This window comes from Hipposideros armiger, unplaced genomic scaffold (assembly GCF_001890085.2).
Source record: "Hipposideros armiger isolate ML-2016 unplaced genomic scaffold, ASM189008v1 scaffold_33, whole genome shotgun sequence".
Lineage (NCBI taxonomy): Eukaryota > Metazoa > Chordata > Mammalia > Chiroptera > Hipposideridae > Hipposideros > Hipposideros armiger.
In genome coordinates this window covers 544,978-560,314 of record NW_017731383.1, presented here as the reverse complement: position 1 = coordinate 560,314, position 15,337 = coordinate 544,978, and the positions used below count along the sequence as shown (strand labels likewise).

At 58.6% G+C, this 15,337-nt stretch overlaps 2 protein-coding genes across 6 annotated transcripts in view; one reads left to right on the top strand and one right to left on the bottom strand.

The window, feature by feature from the left end:
- Nucleotides 1–15,337, top strand: part of CHLSN (cholesin) — a 99,441-nt gene that overhangs the window by 57,061 nt on the left and 27,043 nt on the right. The window lies entirely within an intron of this gene.
- Nucleotides 863–15,315, bottom strand: GPR146 (G protein-coupled receptor 146). The gene is made up of 2 exons (XM_019637514.1): nucleotides 15,223–15,315; nucleotides 863–1,904 (listed from the first exon to the last, which is right to left on the bottom strand). The coding sequence occupies exon 2, from the start codon at nucleotides 1,884–1,886 to the stop codon at nucleotides 885–887; it is 1,002 nt and encodes a 333-aa protein (XP_019493059.1). The 5' UTR covers nucleotides 1,887–1,904; nucleotides 15,223–15,315; the 3' UTR covers nucleotides 863–884.

Sequence of the window (15,337 nt, the reverse complement as noted above, 5' to 3'; positions counted from 1 at the left end):
CAGGCGGGATGGCGGGAGAACAGGCGGGATGGCGGGAGAACAGGCGGGATGGTGAGAGGACAGGCGGTGGGAGGACAGACAGTGGGAGGACAGGTGGGATGGCAGGAGGACAGGTGGGATGGTGGGAGGACAGGTGGGATGGTGAGAGGACAGGCGGTGGGAGGACAGACGGTGGGAGAACAGGTGGGATGCTTGGCCACCCTACATGTGACATAGGTGTGTCCTGGCAGGCCCAGCTGTGCGTGGGCCTTCAGTAGTCCAGGCCACCATAGGCGTGTGTGTTCTTCACACTGTCTCCTTCATTTTAATACTCTGTGACTTTTCTTTCAAACAACTTTTATAAGCAAACAAATGAGTGGGGAATGAAGTAATTTAACAATACAAACAGCATAAATACTGGCTTAATTTCCATCACTTCATTTTGAAAGGCCCCTCAAGGAGGTGAAGTAAGTAGGCTGAGGGCACAGCCCTGCAGGGGTGCATGAGGGAGAGACTCACACCTCCGGGGTCCACAAGCCCCGAGAGTGCAGCTCATCTTCACACTGGCACTTGGGGCCTCACTCTAAGAGTAGCCTTTTACAAACACAGAAAAACATCAAGAGAACACGCCTATGCTGTTCTTCGTTCTTGCCTCAGTGCGTCTCCTTCTGGGGACAAGAGAGAGAGCGTGCGGGTGACAAAGTGCCGTGCATCCATTTGAGACGTCAGTCACCTCTCCAGGTTATGAGACCCAGGAGGGAGGGAGCAATAGGCTTGGGCTCGGTTGATTGCGGGCGGGCTGGGCGTCCAGGGCGCGTTAGGGCTGCCTCCCCCGGCCGACCCCGCGCTGGGCACTGACAGCCTTGACCGGCGCTCGGGCAGCCGTGGCCTGTGGAGCCAGGCGCTTAGGCCAGCACCTGCTGTAGCCCCGCCTGGTCCGTGGGGCAGCTCTGGCGGCCACAGCGCACTTTCTTTATGAGGCGCCGCAGTTTGCCGGGAAAGCTGCTGTCGATGCAGCGGTAGAGCAGCGGCGTCACGGAACTGCTGGAGAAGGCCAGGAACCTGGACACGTCTTTGGCGAACAGCAGCATCCCCAGCTGCTGCCCGTCCACGGGCTTCCCCCGCAGGGCCAGCGCTGTGTGTCCCAGGAGTGTCAGATAGTATGGCGTCCAGAGCCCAAACTGCGTGCACACGGTGGCCACCAGGAGCCTGTGCACTGAGGGGTCCAGCCGCCCTGAGTCGCGGTCGAGGGGCGTGTCCTCCTTCCGGACCCGCGAGATGAGCACGAGGGCGTGCAGCATGGCCAGGCCGGGCACCAGGTACCCGACGACCACCACAATGGCGTCGGCGGCCTGCGTGTGCCGCATCTGGGCGCACTCCACGACCCTGGCAGCCACGTGGCTGCAGACGTAGAACAGCAGGGAAGAAAAGCTGGTGAGCAGGGCGCCGCCCCACACGAAGCCACACACATGCCTGGTGTTGTAGACGCTGGCCATGTAGGTGCGCGGCAGGGCCCGCTCGATGTAGCAGTCCAGGCTGAGCAGGGCCGTGGAGTACATGGTTACCAGGGAGCACACGTTGAACAGCACCAGCAGCGCGATGTGCAGCTCGCTGCCGAAGCCCCACAGGGCCCACCCCGAGGCGCTGGGGCCCAGCAGGTGCACAGGCGCCATGGCGCTGAGCACCAGGCCCGCCACGGCCATGTTCACGAAGTACACGTCGGGCATGGTCATGCCGCTCTGGTCTTGCAGGTTGACCAGGACCAGCAGGGCGTTGTAGCCCAGGCCGACCGGGACGCCGACCACCAGGTAGAGCAGGGAGCAGACAGACAGGACCAGATGGAAGTGCTGGCAGAGGGGCGGGTCCTCGCCCCTCCCGGTGCCGTTGGGCAGGCCGCAGGTCCACATGGCGCCGGCTCGGCTGGGCTGTAGGAAAGCAGCGGCAGGTGAGTTGTTGGCTCGAGCCCGAGCCCAAGGCCTGCAGCCCTCAGAAAGGCAGAGGGGCACAGGAAGTAGCCTTAAACATGCACAGGAATGACCAGAGACTAAATACAAGGAAATGCTGTCCCAAGTGTGTTTTCCGTGAAAGTGACGTTGCCATTGTGAGATGCCCACCTCGAGTCCTGAGCTGGGCTTTTGTGCCAGGATGGTCCCGGTGCTGCCATAATCCTAGTGATCACAGCTGATCTTCCTAACGTACTTCCAAGAGAAACCTGGGGCTACTCCAGGGAAGCTGTGTCCTGGCCTGGCAGGACACCCCACCTGCCCACTCTCCTCAGCAGCGGCTGGCAGAGTCTGGGGGCTTCTCTCCACTGGGAGGGGATGCTCTGCAGGGTCCCTGCTGACCTGGGCCCCATCCTGCCAGCTCAGAGCACAGGCTGGCTCGGAGCAAGTTGGCCCACCTGTCCTCCATCTCAGCCTTGTTCCTGAGAAGTGGGACTAAAAAGACAGCGCCCGCAGGGCCACTGGCATCAGCCCACGCAGCCCCTGCAGGGCACCTGGGGCCATAGCGCACATGCTGTCACAGGCCTTTTGGTGACAGGTGGTGGATCAGCCCAGATTAGGAAAAGGCCTGCAGTGAAGGGAGGGGTGGGCCTGAGGCCTGACCGCCCATTCACTGCCCGGCACTCTGCCTCATGGGCCCCTCCGCAGCCTTTCTGCCAATGAGGACTCAGCCCTGCCTTGCGGCATCAATCGGCCCTTCTCCAGCATCAATCGGCCCTTCTCCGTGTGCTGTGTGTGTGGGGGTTGTACAGCCCTGCTGCCCCGCCCTCCCACCTGTGTCTGGTGCCGTCTCTCACGCCTGGGTGGCACTGGGGGCACACGTATGAGCAGATATGTGATCAGGCGCACAGCGGTGGCGTGCGTGACCCACGGTGCACCGTGAGCTGTGCCAGGAGAGCTGGAGGCGCTAAGCCAGGGTGGCTGGGGACGCCACTGCTTCTGGGGACATGCCTGGCACATAGGGTTGAAGACCTGAGAGGGAGCCTGGCTACACATGTTTGTATATGTGAGGCCTGGCGTGGCCTGGCACGCTCAGGTGAAAACTGCTGAGGACCTTGGTGAACCTGGGACTTCCTGGGGGTGGATGGTGCCTATAGGACCCTGAGCCTGCCAAGGTGCCACTTGGGGAGAGGTGGACGGGAGTGGGCATTGGCCCTGGTGCCGCCCTGCCTCGCAGGCTGCACACAGACGGAGTGGGACAGGGTGGCCTGTCCATCCCAGCAGGTGGGAGGCCTGGGTGCACAGCTCGGCATTAAGAATCGGAGTGAGAATTGGCAGATGGGGCCATGATATGTACAAAGAATGGAACTGTCGACTTCGGAGGAAAACCTTACATTCACAATGTAGTCTGGCCCAAGCACATCTCTTGCCCGCAGACTAAGAGATCCTTTCAGACAGCAGACATGTTTCACAGGCTCAGGCCACAGCGAGAGCGAGCCCTGCCCGTGTGGGTGCTGGCCTTGCCCCAAGGAGCCGGCGGCGCAGGGACCAAACCAGGTGACACGGAGAAAGAGCTCTGGCCTGTGGACAGTGTAGTTGGTCATGTACCCCCACAAACCTGTACCACTGCCCCCCATGTCCTGACATTGTGTGGGGGCTGGGGCCACAGGCGTGAGTGAGGAGGGACGTCCTGCCACCACGGGCTTGGGAGAATGAAGGCAGCAACCTCCGCCCCCCAACAGGAGTGCATCTGCTGGTGTCCCCCACATCCGACCACCATAGGGACTGAATTCTGTTCAGGGGCAGATGGGAAGGACACCGAGTTTGTGGGAATGTCTTGCAACCCTAATGGATGCCCCCCAGCAGCCTGACATGATGATGGGTGGCATAGGGTAATGATGGTGCTGGGCACGGGGCTGGCCCAGGCTGCCCACACGTGCTGGTTCCGTTGCTTTGGGAGAAGTGTACCCTCCACAGCGAGGATGCAGCTCTGTCAATCTGGCTGGTGCTCCTCAGCCTGTGGGGCTGGATTCCAGGGGAGAAGGTGCGCCAGGCGGAGGCACTCCCAGAACTCCACGGCTGGCCGATGTGAGCCCCTCCCTGGCAGGGCTCCTGCGGGAAGCTTTGTTTTTTCGCTGAGCTGTGGGAGGGGTTCCGTTGGTCATCTTTTAGCTGATTAGACAGTGGTTTCCTTTCTCCTGTGTCTCCTTGACGCCTCGGAGCGGTGGCTGAGGTTGCAGTGCTGCCTCCTGTCCCTGTGTGCGTGGTCTCCTCCGTCTCAGGCTCCTGCCCGCTGAGCTGTGGGGCTTGTCTACCAGATGTCACTGGTGTGAGTCCCCAGGAAACACTGCATTTTTGTGGCCACTGGGGACATTGATCACCCCAGAGTGGCCTGTCCACGCCGTGACCAGCCCACAGCCAAAGCCCCGCTGCCTGGGATGTTCCCAGCGATTCTCGTTGTCAACCTCCCTCCCCCTCTGGAAGATGAAGGCTGCAGCCCCTGAGAGAGAAGGGCACGCAGCCACCACTGGGACAGGCGCCCTGGCACTGGGGCATTTACTGCAGAAGGCATGAGCTCTGCGCCTGCTGCCCAGGACCACGGAGCAGGAAGACGCACTCGCAGTCCCACAGATCTGACCCACTCAGTCCCCGTTACCCTCGCTTTCGGGTCACCAGCTAACACGGGGTGTGCGGCACCCCTGCCGACAGGGTCTGCCTTTGCCCAGCCCCTCCCCGTCTTCTGAGCCGGCTAGCTCCCAGCTGTGCCAAGCCTCTGCCCCTTACCTTTATTCTGTGTCCCACCTGTCCTGTGCCTGGACCGCAGACCCCGTCAGTAACAACTGCAGCACGGAGGGCCCGTGTGCTCTGGAAACCCAGTGTCCTTGTCAGGCAGCCGTGCGACATGAGCTTCCCGGCATGCATGTACAAGTGTGCACGCAAGCGAGCCGGGTCCCGTGTGGAAACGCGCCTTGTTTTCCCTAGTAACTCACTCACAGCTTCTGCTTCCCTGGGCAGGCGTGGCGGCCCCTCCCTATCTCTGTTTAGAGCCAGTTCCAAGAAATGAGGGGCTGTGCCTGGATGGGCGACAGGGCGCTCAGGCTGCTCTCCGGCCTCCGGCACCCCAAGCCCAAGGGGGGCTTGTTCAGTGAGCGGCTCCTTTTCTCCTCGAGATAAACGGGCAGACGCTTGTTGGCGGGAACTGAGGACAACAGAGTTGGGCGTCAAGGAGCCTCTGCCGCAGAGAGGAGCCCAGCGCTTGCACTCGGGTGGGGGCACGAAAGCAAGGTGGCAGCAACAGGGGGTGGCCCAGGGCAGCTCAGAACTCAAGTCCAGGCCATAACGCAAGTGAATGGAGCCGAGCCCCCGGGAACCGCGTCCCACTCGCAGACGGAGTTGCCGGGCTCGTCCATCCGTCTCTGTGGGGCCCTGGGCAGCTGGGCTGCTAGTGGCTGGCCGTGAGGGGCAGCACAAAGGACGGGCAGTGAGCCGCTGGCGCTGGGCTCAGACTGGCTCGGTGCTCGGGAAACCGTCATGTGGAATAAAATCTGCTGAGAATTTCCTTCATGCGCTCACGTGCCTGTGTGGCCCTGGCGTGCCCTTGCGGGGCGGGAGGCGGTGATGGTTCACACTGGCTTTGGGTCAGAGATGCGCCTGAGTGTTACTTACTGTCAGCTCGTAAACACAGAATTTATAAACCTTATCTCATGAGCTAGAGGTGGCGTCTGGCTGCAGGTTCCTTACATATCAGTTATGAGGATGACTGATTTCAATGCAGATTATAAACTAAAAGGTACTGGTTTTCATTCACTTTAGTCTAGAAATGACACTTTGCTTTCTGTTCTGGTGTTCTTCCAGGGGGCACTGTGTGTCTCCAGGTGTCAGAGGTCTTCCTTTTACAAATGCAGGGGTCTGCCATTCTGTACAATGGCCAGCATTCACTCTTATCCGCGTGAGGTTGAAGGGTAGGGCGGGAAGGAGACACCTCTGGCCCGAGGGGGCCACCACGCAGCGCCCTGGGCTGCAGAGGGGCCGGCAGAGTGACTGTGGGCTGGCCTGGGCAGAGGCCCAGGAGGAGGCAGGGCTGGGCCACCTGTCTTCCCGTTTCCTTAGTCACCCCACTTTCCTCTGTGAGCTCTGGTTTGTAAGTCCAGGAACCAGGGGAAGCAGAGACTTCCGTGGAGGCGGAGGCCGTCTGGGAGAAGGGAGGCCTGACAATAACGGCCGGGCTCCCGCCCTGTGGCCTGTCTGCTTCCTTCCTGAGAAAGAGGAACGTGGCAGAGGTGGATTCCAGGAAGAGCCCTTTCTGCTTTTGTGTCCCTAGAGATAGGACAGCGGAGGGCAGGCATCCCGACCTGCCTAGTGCCACCAAGGACCAGTGCTTGGGGCACCACGTTCTGCCAGCCATCGTCTACAAAGCAGCCACATTCTCACCATCACCTTCTGTGTCCCTCAGCTGAAGGGGGTCAGGGTCAGCGAGGACCCCAGAGGGGCTCTTGTTCAGCCTGGTCTTGGGGACAGGCCCGTCCCGTCATCACACCCCACCCCCGGGACTGTCCACGCACCTCCTGGTCAGAGCCGCCTGCCCGCCGAGCTTCCCGCCCGGCACCAGCAGTGGCCAACCTGTCCAGCCTCTCTCCAGCACTGCACCCGTGGTCCCCCGTGTCCTCCCGGCTCCCAGCACGGCTTCTCCCTTCCTCATCCCCATGGACTCACACTCTTGCCAGCTGCTGTCTCACCTCCGCTGGGTCCTGGCTCTGCCTCTGAGCTGGAGCCCGTCTCAATCTCATTCCACGGGGACCCAGGAACACAGGAAGTACCTGTGTGTTGACGTGGGGTCTCCCCAGAGCAAACAAGCCTAGACTCTGTTCCCCCTGCCCTCCCCCCACCCTACTCTCTGTGGGGAGACCGACCCCTCCTTCTTGGGGTCCTGGCCAAACGAGGCCCGTGGCTGCTTCTCCTGCAGTGTGCTCTCCGGCGAGCTAGGACTGCACATCAGCCTTGGCCCACGGAGTGGGAGCACACCTGGCGTGTGCAGGTGTGTTGCTGCCGTCTCACAACAATGCCAGCAGCCCCACCGCTGAGCCCTGACCATCTGCTCGGGTGGGATGTGGCCCTGGGCCGGGAGCCGCAGCAGGCGTCCCGCACACTGAGGCTGGCCTGCTCTGTCAGGCACTGGGGGTCCGGCCGGGAAAGGAGAGGGAGGCAGCCTTGCGGCCAGGGGCCTCGCACATGCCTGGGTTGTCCAGGACGGTCCCAGTTATACTGTAGTTTTTTCTCCTAGAAAATGATTCGTTAATTACCTCTTTCATTCTGAGGGGTTTTGTTTGTTTTGTTTCCTAATTCCATTCATAGAGAAGAAAGCCTCCATACTGCGGCGGGCAGGGCTGGCCTTGGCAGGGTCTGCCCCCGCTCCCATTCCCGCGCCAGGCGTGGCTGGGGTGGAACAGGCTTGACCAGTCTAGTTTGAATGGGATGGAGAGGACTTGACAGCTTCGGGGCAGGTGGTCCCAGGCCTGCGGGCCAGCGGTGGAAAGGAGGGAGGAAAGCGGGCAGGCAGGAGGCCAGCCGGGTGGGAGCAGAGAGCCGCTCGCTTCAGGAGGGCGCTGGACCCGCCACCTCTCGTGTATGCAGCAGGCTTCCCGACCGGTTGGCGGTGGACCGGCCACGTTTCCCCGCGCTCCGGGCCCCCCGTGCTCCGGCCCCCGCGCTTCGACCCCCCCGCGCTTCGGCCCCTGTGTTCCGGGCCCCCGCGCTTAGGCAGCTGCTCCTCCCTGTGGGTCTCTTCTCCCCTCCTTCAAGCTCGTCTGCATGCACATCACAGAAAGGGCGACCTTGGAAAGGCTAGAGGTCACAAGTGTTTTCATACGGGGAAACCTAAGAGGACCCCAAGTCAGGCGACACCCCCCCCCCCGGATGCTCAAGGCTGGCCTGGCCTCCTGGTTTGGAGGGGTGGGGAAGCACACAGACCCCCTGCTTACTGGCGACGGGGACTGGGAACCCTGAAAGGGAACAGGGCTATGGTCACTTCCTCCTGGACCCCAGCAGCCTTACCCTTTAGAGGAAAGTGAGGCCAGAGTTTCATGGTCAGAAAAGCTAGAGTCCCATTTGTGTCATGTGCTGCCGTGCACTGCCATCTGGGCCTCTGTGCTGGCGTGTGGGGTGACCTCAGGCCAGCGTGTCAGAAGGGCGTTGGAATACAACAGCCCCTCCAGCAGGGCACGGTGATCTGAGAGGCCAGTGCGTGCACAGGTGCTGGTTCAACTGTCCAAGCGTTTGCCAGAGCCTGCACTCCTGGGTCCTCACCTGGGACCTATGTGTCATCTGCTGGGGGACAGTCATTCATCACAAGTTCGCTTCTACATAAAGAAGACGTGGTCTCAGGGTCCCCTCCTCAGGAAGATACTCTTGTGGACCTGCCAGCTCCCAAGCCCAGGCAGGCACTTAGTGCCTGGTCGGCCACGCTCCCTCGGCCGCTGGTCAGGGATTGTTTGGCCGGCTTCTCTGTGCACCCCGCCGGCGCTGCACAGCTGTCTGCTCCAGGCACAGCATGTAAACTTGTGGAAGCCTGAGAGAGCGATGCCCAAGGGGGTCTGACTACAGAGCCCTGGGCCCCAGGGGTAAAAGCAGAGCGAGTCCAGCATGGGCCTCGGCGCCCCTCTGGCAGCCCTCACGCTGGCTTAGAGACCCGTGGAGGCACTGCCCAGGTCAGGTGGTGCCCTGCTCTGTGCTGGGCCCTGAACGGGTCCTTTTCATCTCTGGTTTCTTCCTCTTGGGTACCTGCAGGCCCCTGAAAGTGCCATCTCATTAGGAGTCTCCTGTCATACAGCCTGAGGCCCAAAAGCAGCGCAGCCTGGGCAGGTGCCAGGCCCACTGCACCATCCCACGCTGCAGCACCGTGGTGACCGGTGAGCCCACGTGCTGGGTATAAAGGGCCCTGTGGCCCCGGGTTAGAGTGGAGGCCTGCTGGCGGGGAGCCAGGCCCCAGGAAGGATGAGCTGACCAGAGAGCTGGCAACACATGCCACGCCTCTGCCCAGCAGCCTGAGTCCCGACAGACCAGGAGGGGCTGGGTGTCCCCAGCAGCAGGCGGCACTGGTGTACACGCCGCAGGCGTCTCTCTTCATGGGGGCGGGGGGTGCCAGGTCGGCAGCTGCCAGCAGGCCTGGGTAACGCAGGGGGACAGATGGGGACAGGTGCTCTGCACCTGGGGACAGCGGGGTCTAGGTGTGTGTGTCACGGGACCCACTGCAACAGGGTGGGTCTGAACAACCCATCCCTAAGTAGCTTTCTTCAAGAAAGCAGCTCTAATTCTGGCACCGCCTCGAGCCCTGGCCTCACGCATCCTGCCCCACGTGAGGGCACTTTAAACAGGAACTCCATGATAACAGGCTGCTCCCATGAAGGCCACGTCCTGCAGGCCACAGAGAGCCCAGTCAGTGCCCGTGAACTGGTCAGAACGATGCCATGCCCGGAGGCCCTCAGCTTCCCGGTGTCTCCACAGGGTTAAGAGTTCAGACACTTGAAACAGTAAGATAGAGAAGAAAGCATAGGTACTAAACTTAAGGACCTCAGCCTTAGAGAACATTTTATGAATTTGACCTCAAAGGCAAGTGAAGTAAAAAAAAAAAAAAAATTCAATGAATGGGACTAGATCAAGCCAAAAAGCTTCTGTGCAGCAAAAGAAACCATCAACAAAACAAAGAGGCAGCCAAGCGAATGGGAGAAGATATTTGCAAACAATGCCTCCAATAAGGGGCTAATATCCAAAATATATAAAGAACTTGTACAATTCAACAACAAAAAAACAAACAATCCAATTAAAAAATGGGCAGAGAACTTTAACAGACACATCTCCCAAGAAGACATACAAACGGCTAACAGATACATGAAAAATGCTCAACTTCACTAGCTATTAGGGACACGCCAATAAAAACCGCGATGAGATGGCACCTCACACCCGTTAGAATGGCTATCATCATCAAGACAAATAATAAGTGCTGGAGAGGCTGTGGAGGAAAAGGAACCCCCATACACTGCTGGTGGGAATGCAGATTGGTGCAGCTGCTATGGAAGGCAGTGTGGATGGAGCCTCCTCAAAAAATTAAGAATAGAATTACCATATGACCCAGCAGTCCCTCTCCTGGATATCTACCCAAAAAACCTGAAAACATTTACCCGTAAAAGATACATGTGCTCCGATGTTCACTGCAGCTTTAATTACGGTGGCCAAGACATGGAAACAACCAAAATGTCCCTTGATAGGTGATTGGATAAAAAAGATGTGGTATATATACACAATGGAATACTACTCTGCCGTAAGAAAAGATGAAATAGTGCCATTTGCAACAACATGGATGGATCTTGAGATTATCATGCTAAAGCGAAATAAGTCAGACAGAAAAAGTCGAGAACCATATGACTTCACTGATATGTGGGCTATAAAACTGAAAGCAATCAAAGGAACAAGATAAACACACAAACAAGCAAAAACTCATAGACACAGACAACAGTTTAGTTGTTACCAGAGGGTAAAGGGGGAGGGGGGAGGTAAGGGGGAAAAAAGGGGCTCAGATAGACGGTGATGGAAGGAGAACTGACTCTGGGTGGTGAGCACACAATGTAATACATAGATGATGTATTACAGAAATGAACACTTGAAACCTATATAATTTTGTTAACCAATGTCACCCCGGTAAATTTAATGAGACTTAAAAAGGAAAAAAAAAAAAAAAAGTTCGGGCTCTGGAGCCAGACACTGGGACAGGCTCCCAGACTCACAGCTTTGGCGAGGCAGGTAACTTACTGCTTCAGTTTACAGGTTAGGAAAATGCTCATGAGACTATCAGGAGGACTAAGGAAATGCAGCCGTGCCGAGCACAGAGGGTGGCCTGGCCAGTCCCTGGTGCTGGGGTGATGAAGGTCCTTCCCAGACCTCCTTCCACGCAGAGGAGGCTGCAGTGTCACCTTGATCTGAGGGTCCTGTTAATGGATACATGGGAAGGGGAGCCCAGGGCCAGGAGAGGCGAGGACGCAGCCCCGGCACAGCCGAGTGTAAGTCCTCACGGGGCGAGGACGCCCCCTGGAGAAGGCTCACGCTGAGGACCCCACTGTCAGACCACAGAGGCTTCACTTCCGTTCTGCGTGTGGGTCAGGGCTCGGGTCACCACTCTGCAGGGGCCTTCCTGAGGACGCACCCAGCTGGACATCAGTGCAGCCCTCTGTCCAGCACTCACAGCTGTCGGGGCCAGGGACTGGGAGCCGGAAGGAGCACGGGCTCGGTCCTGTGCAGTCCTGACTTACGACGTTTGGAACGCCTCTCCACCACAGATGCTCTGCAGTCTCTGCTCTTCACTGGCGGCTGCGAGGGCCACACGCCACAGGCTGGCTGTCAGCAGCGCTCTGGGCCGGCCCTGGCGTCTTCCTTTTTGTGCCTTTTTGAGAAGAGCCCAAGTGGCATAAACCAGCCCGGCACAAGTGCCTGTCTATAGGCAACTAAAATGAACTTTGCTAAAAACGGGGACTAAAGGAAATTGGGATCTCCATGGAAACAGGAGGCCAGGAGTGGTCAGAGCAGCAGCCAGAATGGGAGTAACTGTGGGCCGAGGTGACGCGGGAGCAGGGCCCCGCCACCCAGGAATCCAGGTGTGCATGTGTGCACACACAGGTGTGGCAATGTACACGCAGAGCCAGCAGAAATGAGAAACCAGCGCGGAGCCATGCTGCCCTAGGGAGCCGAATGAGCGGCTCTAACCTCACCCTTTATGTACGTCCTAGCCTCTGTGGTCAGGAAGCTCTGTCCCCGTGTTCAGGGCCCAGCAGAGCAGGCCTGCCACCGCCACACGGAGGGGCCTGTCTCGCGCCTTTCTCACTGCTGTCTTTGTGCACGCTGGTCCCCTTCCTTGCTTCCCGGCTGCTTGGCCAGGACTGACTCACCCCTGAAGTTTCATTGTGGCATCGGTACCTGGGGCCCCTTCCTGACCGCTGTCTCCACACCCTGGTCAGGCAGCCAGGCGTGCGGTGTCCCTCTCCCACCTCCCGAGAGCTCGCAAGCGGGGCTTTTCGGGGTTTGTGGCCTGCAGTCTGGCTGGCTCTGTCTGGGAAGAGATGCATTGTGGGGGCGTGAAAGCCTTCTCCTGGGGCTGAGCGACAAGACCCGTTCAGTAGGAGGGCAGACCGTGGCCCCGACTGTGGTGTCCCTCTGACACTGCAGAGACCTGGATGTGGGCACAGGAGGTGAGGCCGGCAGTGGTCCTGCCGACCTGCTATACACCTGAGACTCAACCTGAGATGAATGTTCTGGAACAATCAAAAGGCTTTGAAAGTGACTCCTGAATGTTTATTTCCTTTGTAATAATGGGCACAGGCTTTAGCTACAATTAACATCCAGCTGGTGGGAGCCAGACGCTCTGGAAAGGCTGTTGTTTTCATAGGTCTTTCAGTGTAGAGCGCTTACTACACAGATTCCTGTCACAAACGTTGTGCTTTTCTGGGTGTGATAAGAAATGGTTCATTCTATAGATGGACTGTTTTGATTTGTGTTGCCTTTTGCTTTTCACAGTTCTAAATTACAGAGTAGCGACAGTGAGTCCGGCAACCTGGCTCAGATGAGTAAACAAAGGGCCGCCTCTCCACGGAGGGAGCGGCTCAGGAAGGGCCGTGGGGCACTGAGACCCGTCAGCTGGGCCCTGGCCAGTGGGCCAGCGGAGCGCCGCTCCCTGGAGAAGACGGGACACACGTCCTTTTGTTCGTAGGGCACTCGTTACTTGGGCTTTTTTGTTCCCTGAGTAACTCAGTTTGAGGCTAGTGCTCCTTCCAGGTACAGCAGACCAGGGAAAAAAAACAAACAAAAAGAGGCTCGCTCAGAAATTCAAGGGCTGCAAACAGCGCAGGGCTCCATTTCAGACTCTGGGCAGGCCTGGCACCCCATCTGGGCTCCCCACCTACCCCGGTGTGCTCTTACCTTGGGGGTGGGGGGGTGCTCAGCACCACGGATCCTATCACCACCCACAGTTCTTTCCTGGGGAGAAGCCAGCTAGTTATTTTTACTTGTAACAGTTGCTTCCTCCGTTTGCTGGGCTCCAATCAAAACCCGGAAGCTTCTGGGCACACTCTGCTGGCATGTGTAGGAGGAAAGGGAACCAAGGTGGGCCTGTTGGGGACGCATGGGACACCCGGCCCTCTGCCACTCGAAGGTGTTGTGTTTGCACGTGGAGGCTCCCGGGGGACTGAACTCGGCTCCCCGGCAGCATTGTGTTTTGGCAACTCGAATTACCGGGAAGATTCACTCTGTATTCTCTGCCCTCCGATGTCTGGGCGGTGTTTGGGGGTCCTGGGCCTAGGAGACCCTGTAGACAGATGCTACCCGATGCTGCCCAGTCACGCAAAGTGGCTTTAGCCTTAGAGAGCTTAGGAGCCAGCAGCCAGCAAGGGGAAATACTGGGAAACACTGTTTAAGCAGGAAGGAGAGTGATTCTGTCATGTGCACTCAGAGCAGCCCCCAGTCCCTGGGACGTAACTCCCCTCCACCTCCAAAGACAGCCCTGGTGTGTGGTTGGGTCCTTAAGGCCAGGCGGCAGTTTTTTTGTCAGGATTCCAAATGACATTCTAGGGGCTAAGACAGAGACACCCCCACCCCCAAAGCAGCATGCCCCTCTTCCTAGCACGTTTCCCCTGCTGGGATCTTTGCAAGTGTGTCATTTTCTCATTATATAATAGATACAGCTTGAACATTGTAACCTAAACCCCCATGTGCACCCACATTAGGCGGATGGATGCACTTACCTTTCTGTCATCAACCTACCGGGGGCTGTAGAGTTATAGGGACTTCAAGTCAGCAGCGTTGACATTTGCATTCTGCCCCAAAGCTGTGTCCCTCCTTCCTCAGGGTATTTCCACACTCACTAGAGAGGCAGGACAATGCAGGCACCCTGGCCAAATGCCTTTCAGCTGTGTAGGGCCGTGAGCACAGGGCTTCACCGTTCCAGCCCCGCTTCCTATCTAGGACATGGCACAGTAAGCACTCACCAAGTATAAGCCATGGTTTTCAAAAGCCAGTTATCTTTAGAGGCCTTCACCACTTAGGAAGATACCGGAGGCTCTGTCTTGGAGAGCAGGACCCTACACAGCATTCCTTAAACAGCTATGCAGCGGACATGGAGTGAGGACCGTGTCCCGGCTGTAACTAATAGTGACCCTTCACTCTCAATGGCACCAAGTTGGGACACAGTGAGGACGACAGAGGCTCTGGTCACCATGATGCATGAGCAGGCTGGGAGCAGTGTCAGAGCCGTTTATACATCGTCTTGGATTTGCAGAGGCTGCAAAGGAAGTTTTCTTGCCACTTTCATCATGAGTGCTAGGCTCTGCTACATGTTAAGATAGGGGAAAGGAGACCTCTGCTGCTCAGTTAAGATAAGGAGCTGGTTATCTAAAGGGGAACGGAGCTCTCAAGTGAGTCCATCCTCACTGGTGAGGGGGAGACCTGAGGGATGAATGCTGTCTGGACTTCAAATATAAAATCACCCTCGGGTCCAGCACGTCTGTGCATTGCCAAGACTGGTTAGAGTAACACCCAGACGAAGAGCCGGAGCCGAGTGCACTTTCTGACAGGGACTCGGTGTGGGATGTCTTGTTGCAAGTAATGGGCTTCAACAGCTGGGAGCACTGCCTTCCTCTAAAGTCCCAAAGGAGCCTTCCTCTGCCCAGGGTTATAGTTTTATCAAGTGGCCAAGAGTTAACAACAGAATTCATACCTCCATTCACACGTAGTTCCAGAACTCACTAAAAATGTTGTAATCATGAAAGGGGACGAAAACTATAACCATGGTGACCCAGCAGGACACAGCCAGTCCCACAGGACACTTAAAGAACCAGAGGTGCTGCTGGCCTCCTAAACAGGCAGCGGATCTCAGCTGTCCCTCCACAGGTTAATGACCGCAGGGCGGCCGCCTGGCCCTGGCTGGCTGCCGGGCTCAGCGCGGCCACAGCGCCCCTCACCACCCCCCCCAAGGGGACAATGTCCTGCACAGGGGACAGCGGCCCCACGGGGGACAGCACCCTCATCCCGCCATGGGACGGTGCCCCGCAGGGACAGCGGCCCCCACCCCAAGGGGAAGCACTCCGCACGGGGGACAGCGCCCCCACCCCGAGGGGACAGCACCAGGGCGGGGCCGAGGGACCCGAGAGTCCGAGCGGAGCACCCGGCCAGACGGGGCCGCCGCAGCCCTGGGCTCCCTCTCCGCGCGGGCCGAGACCCCGAGTGCGCCCGGCCCACCCCGACCACACGTTGGGCGCCCACTCACCGGCTCGCTGGGCCACAGGCGGCGCAGTCGCCGCGGGGCGGGCAGCTCGGGGCTCCGAGGAGAAGGCGGCGGGACTCACGGCGCGCACGCCGCGCGGGGCCTGTGTACACACGTG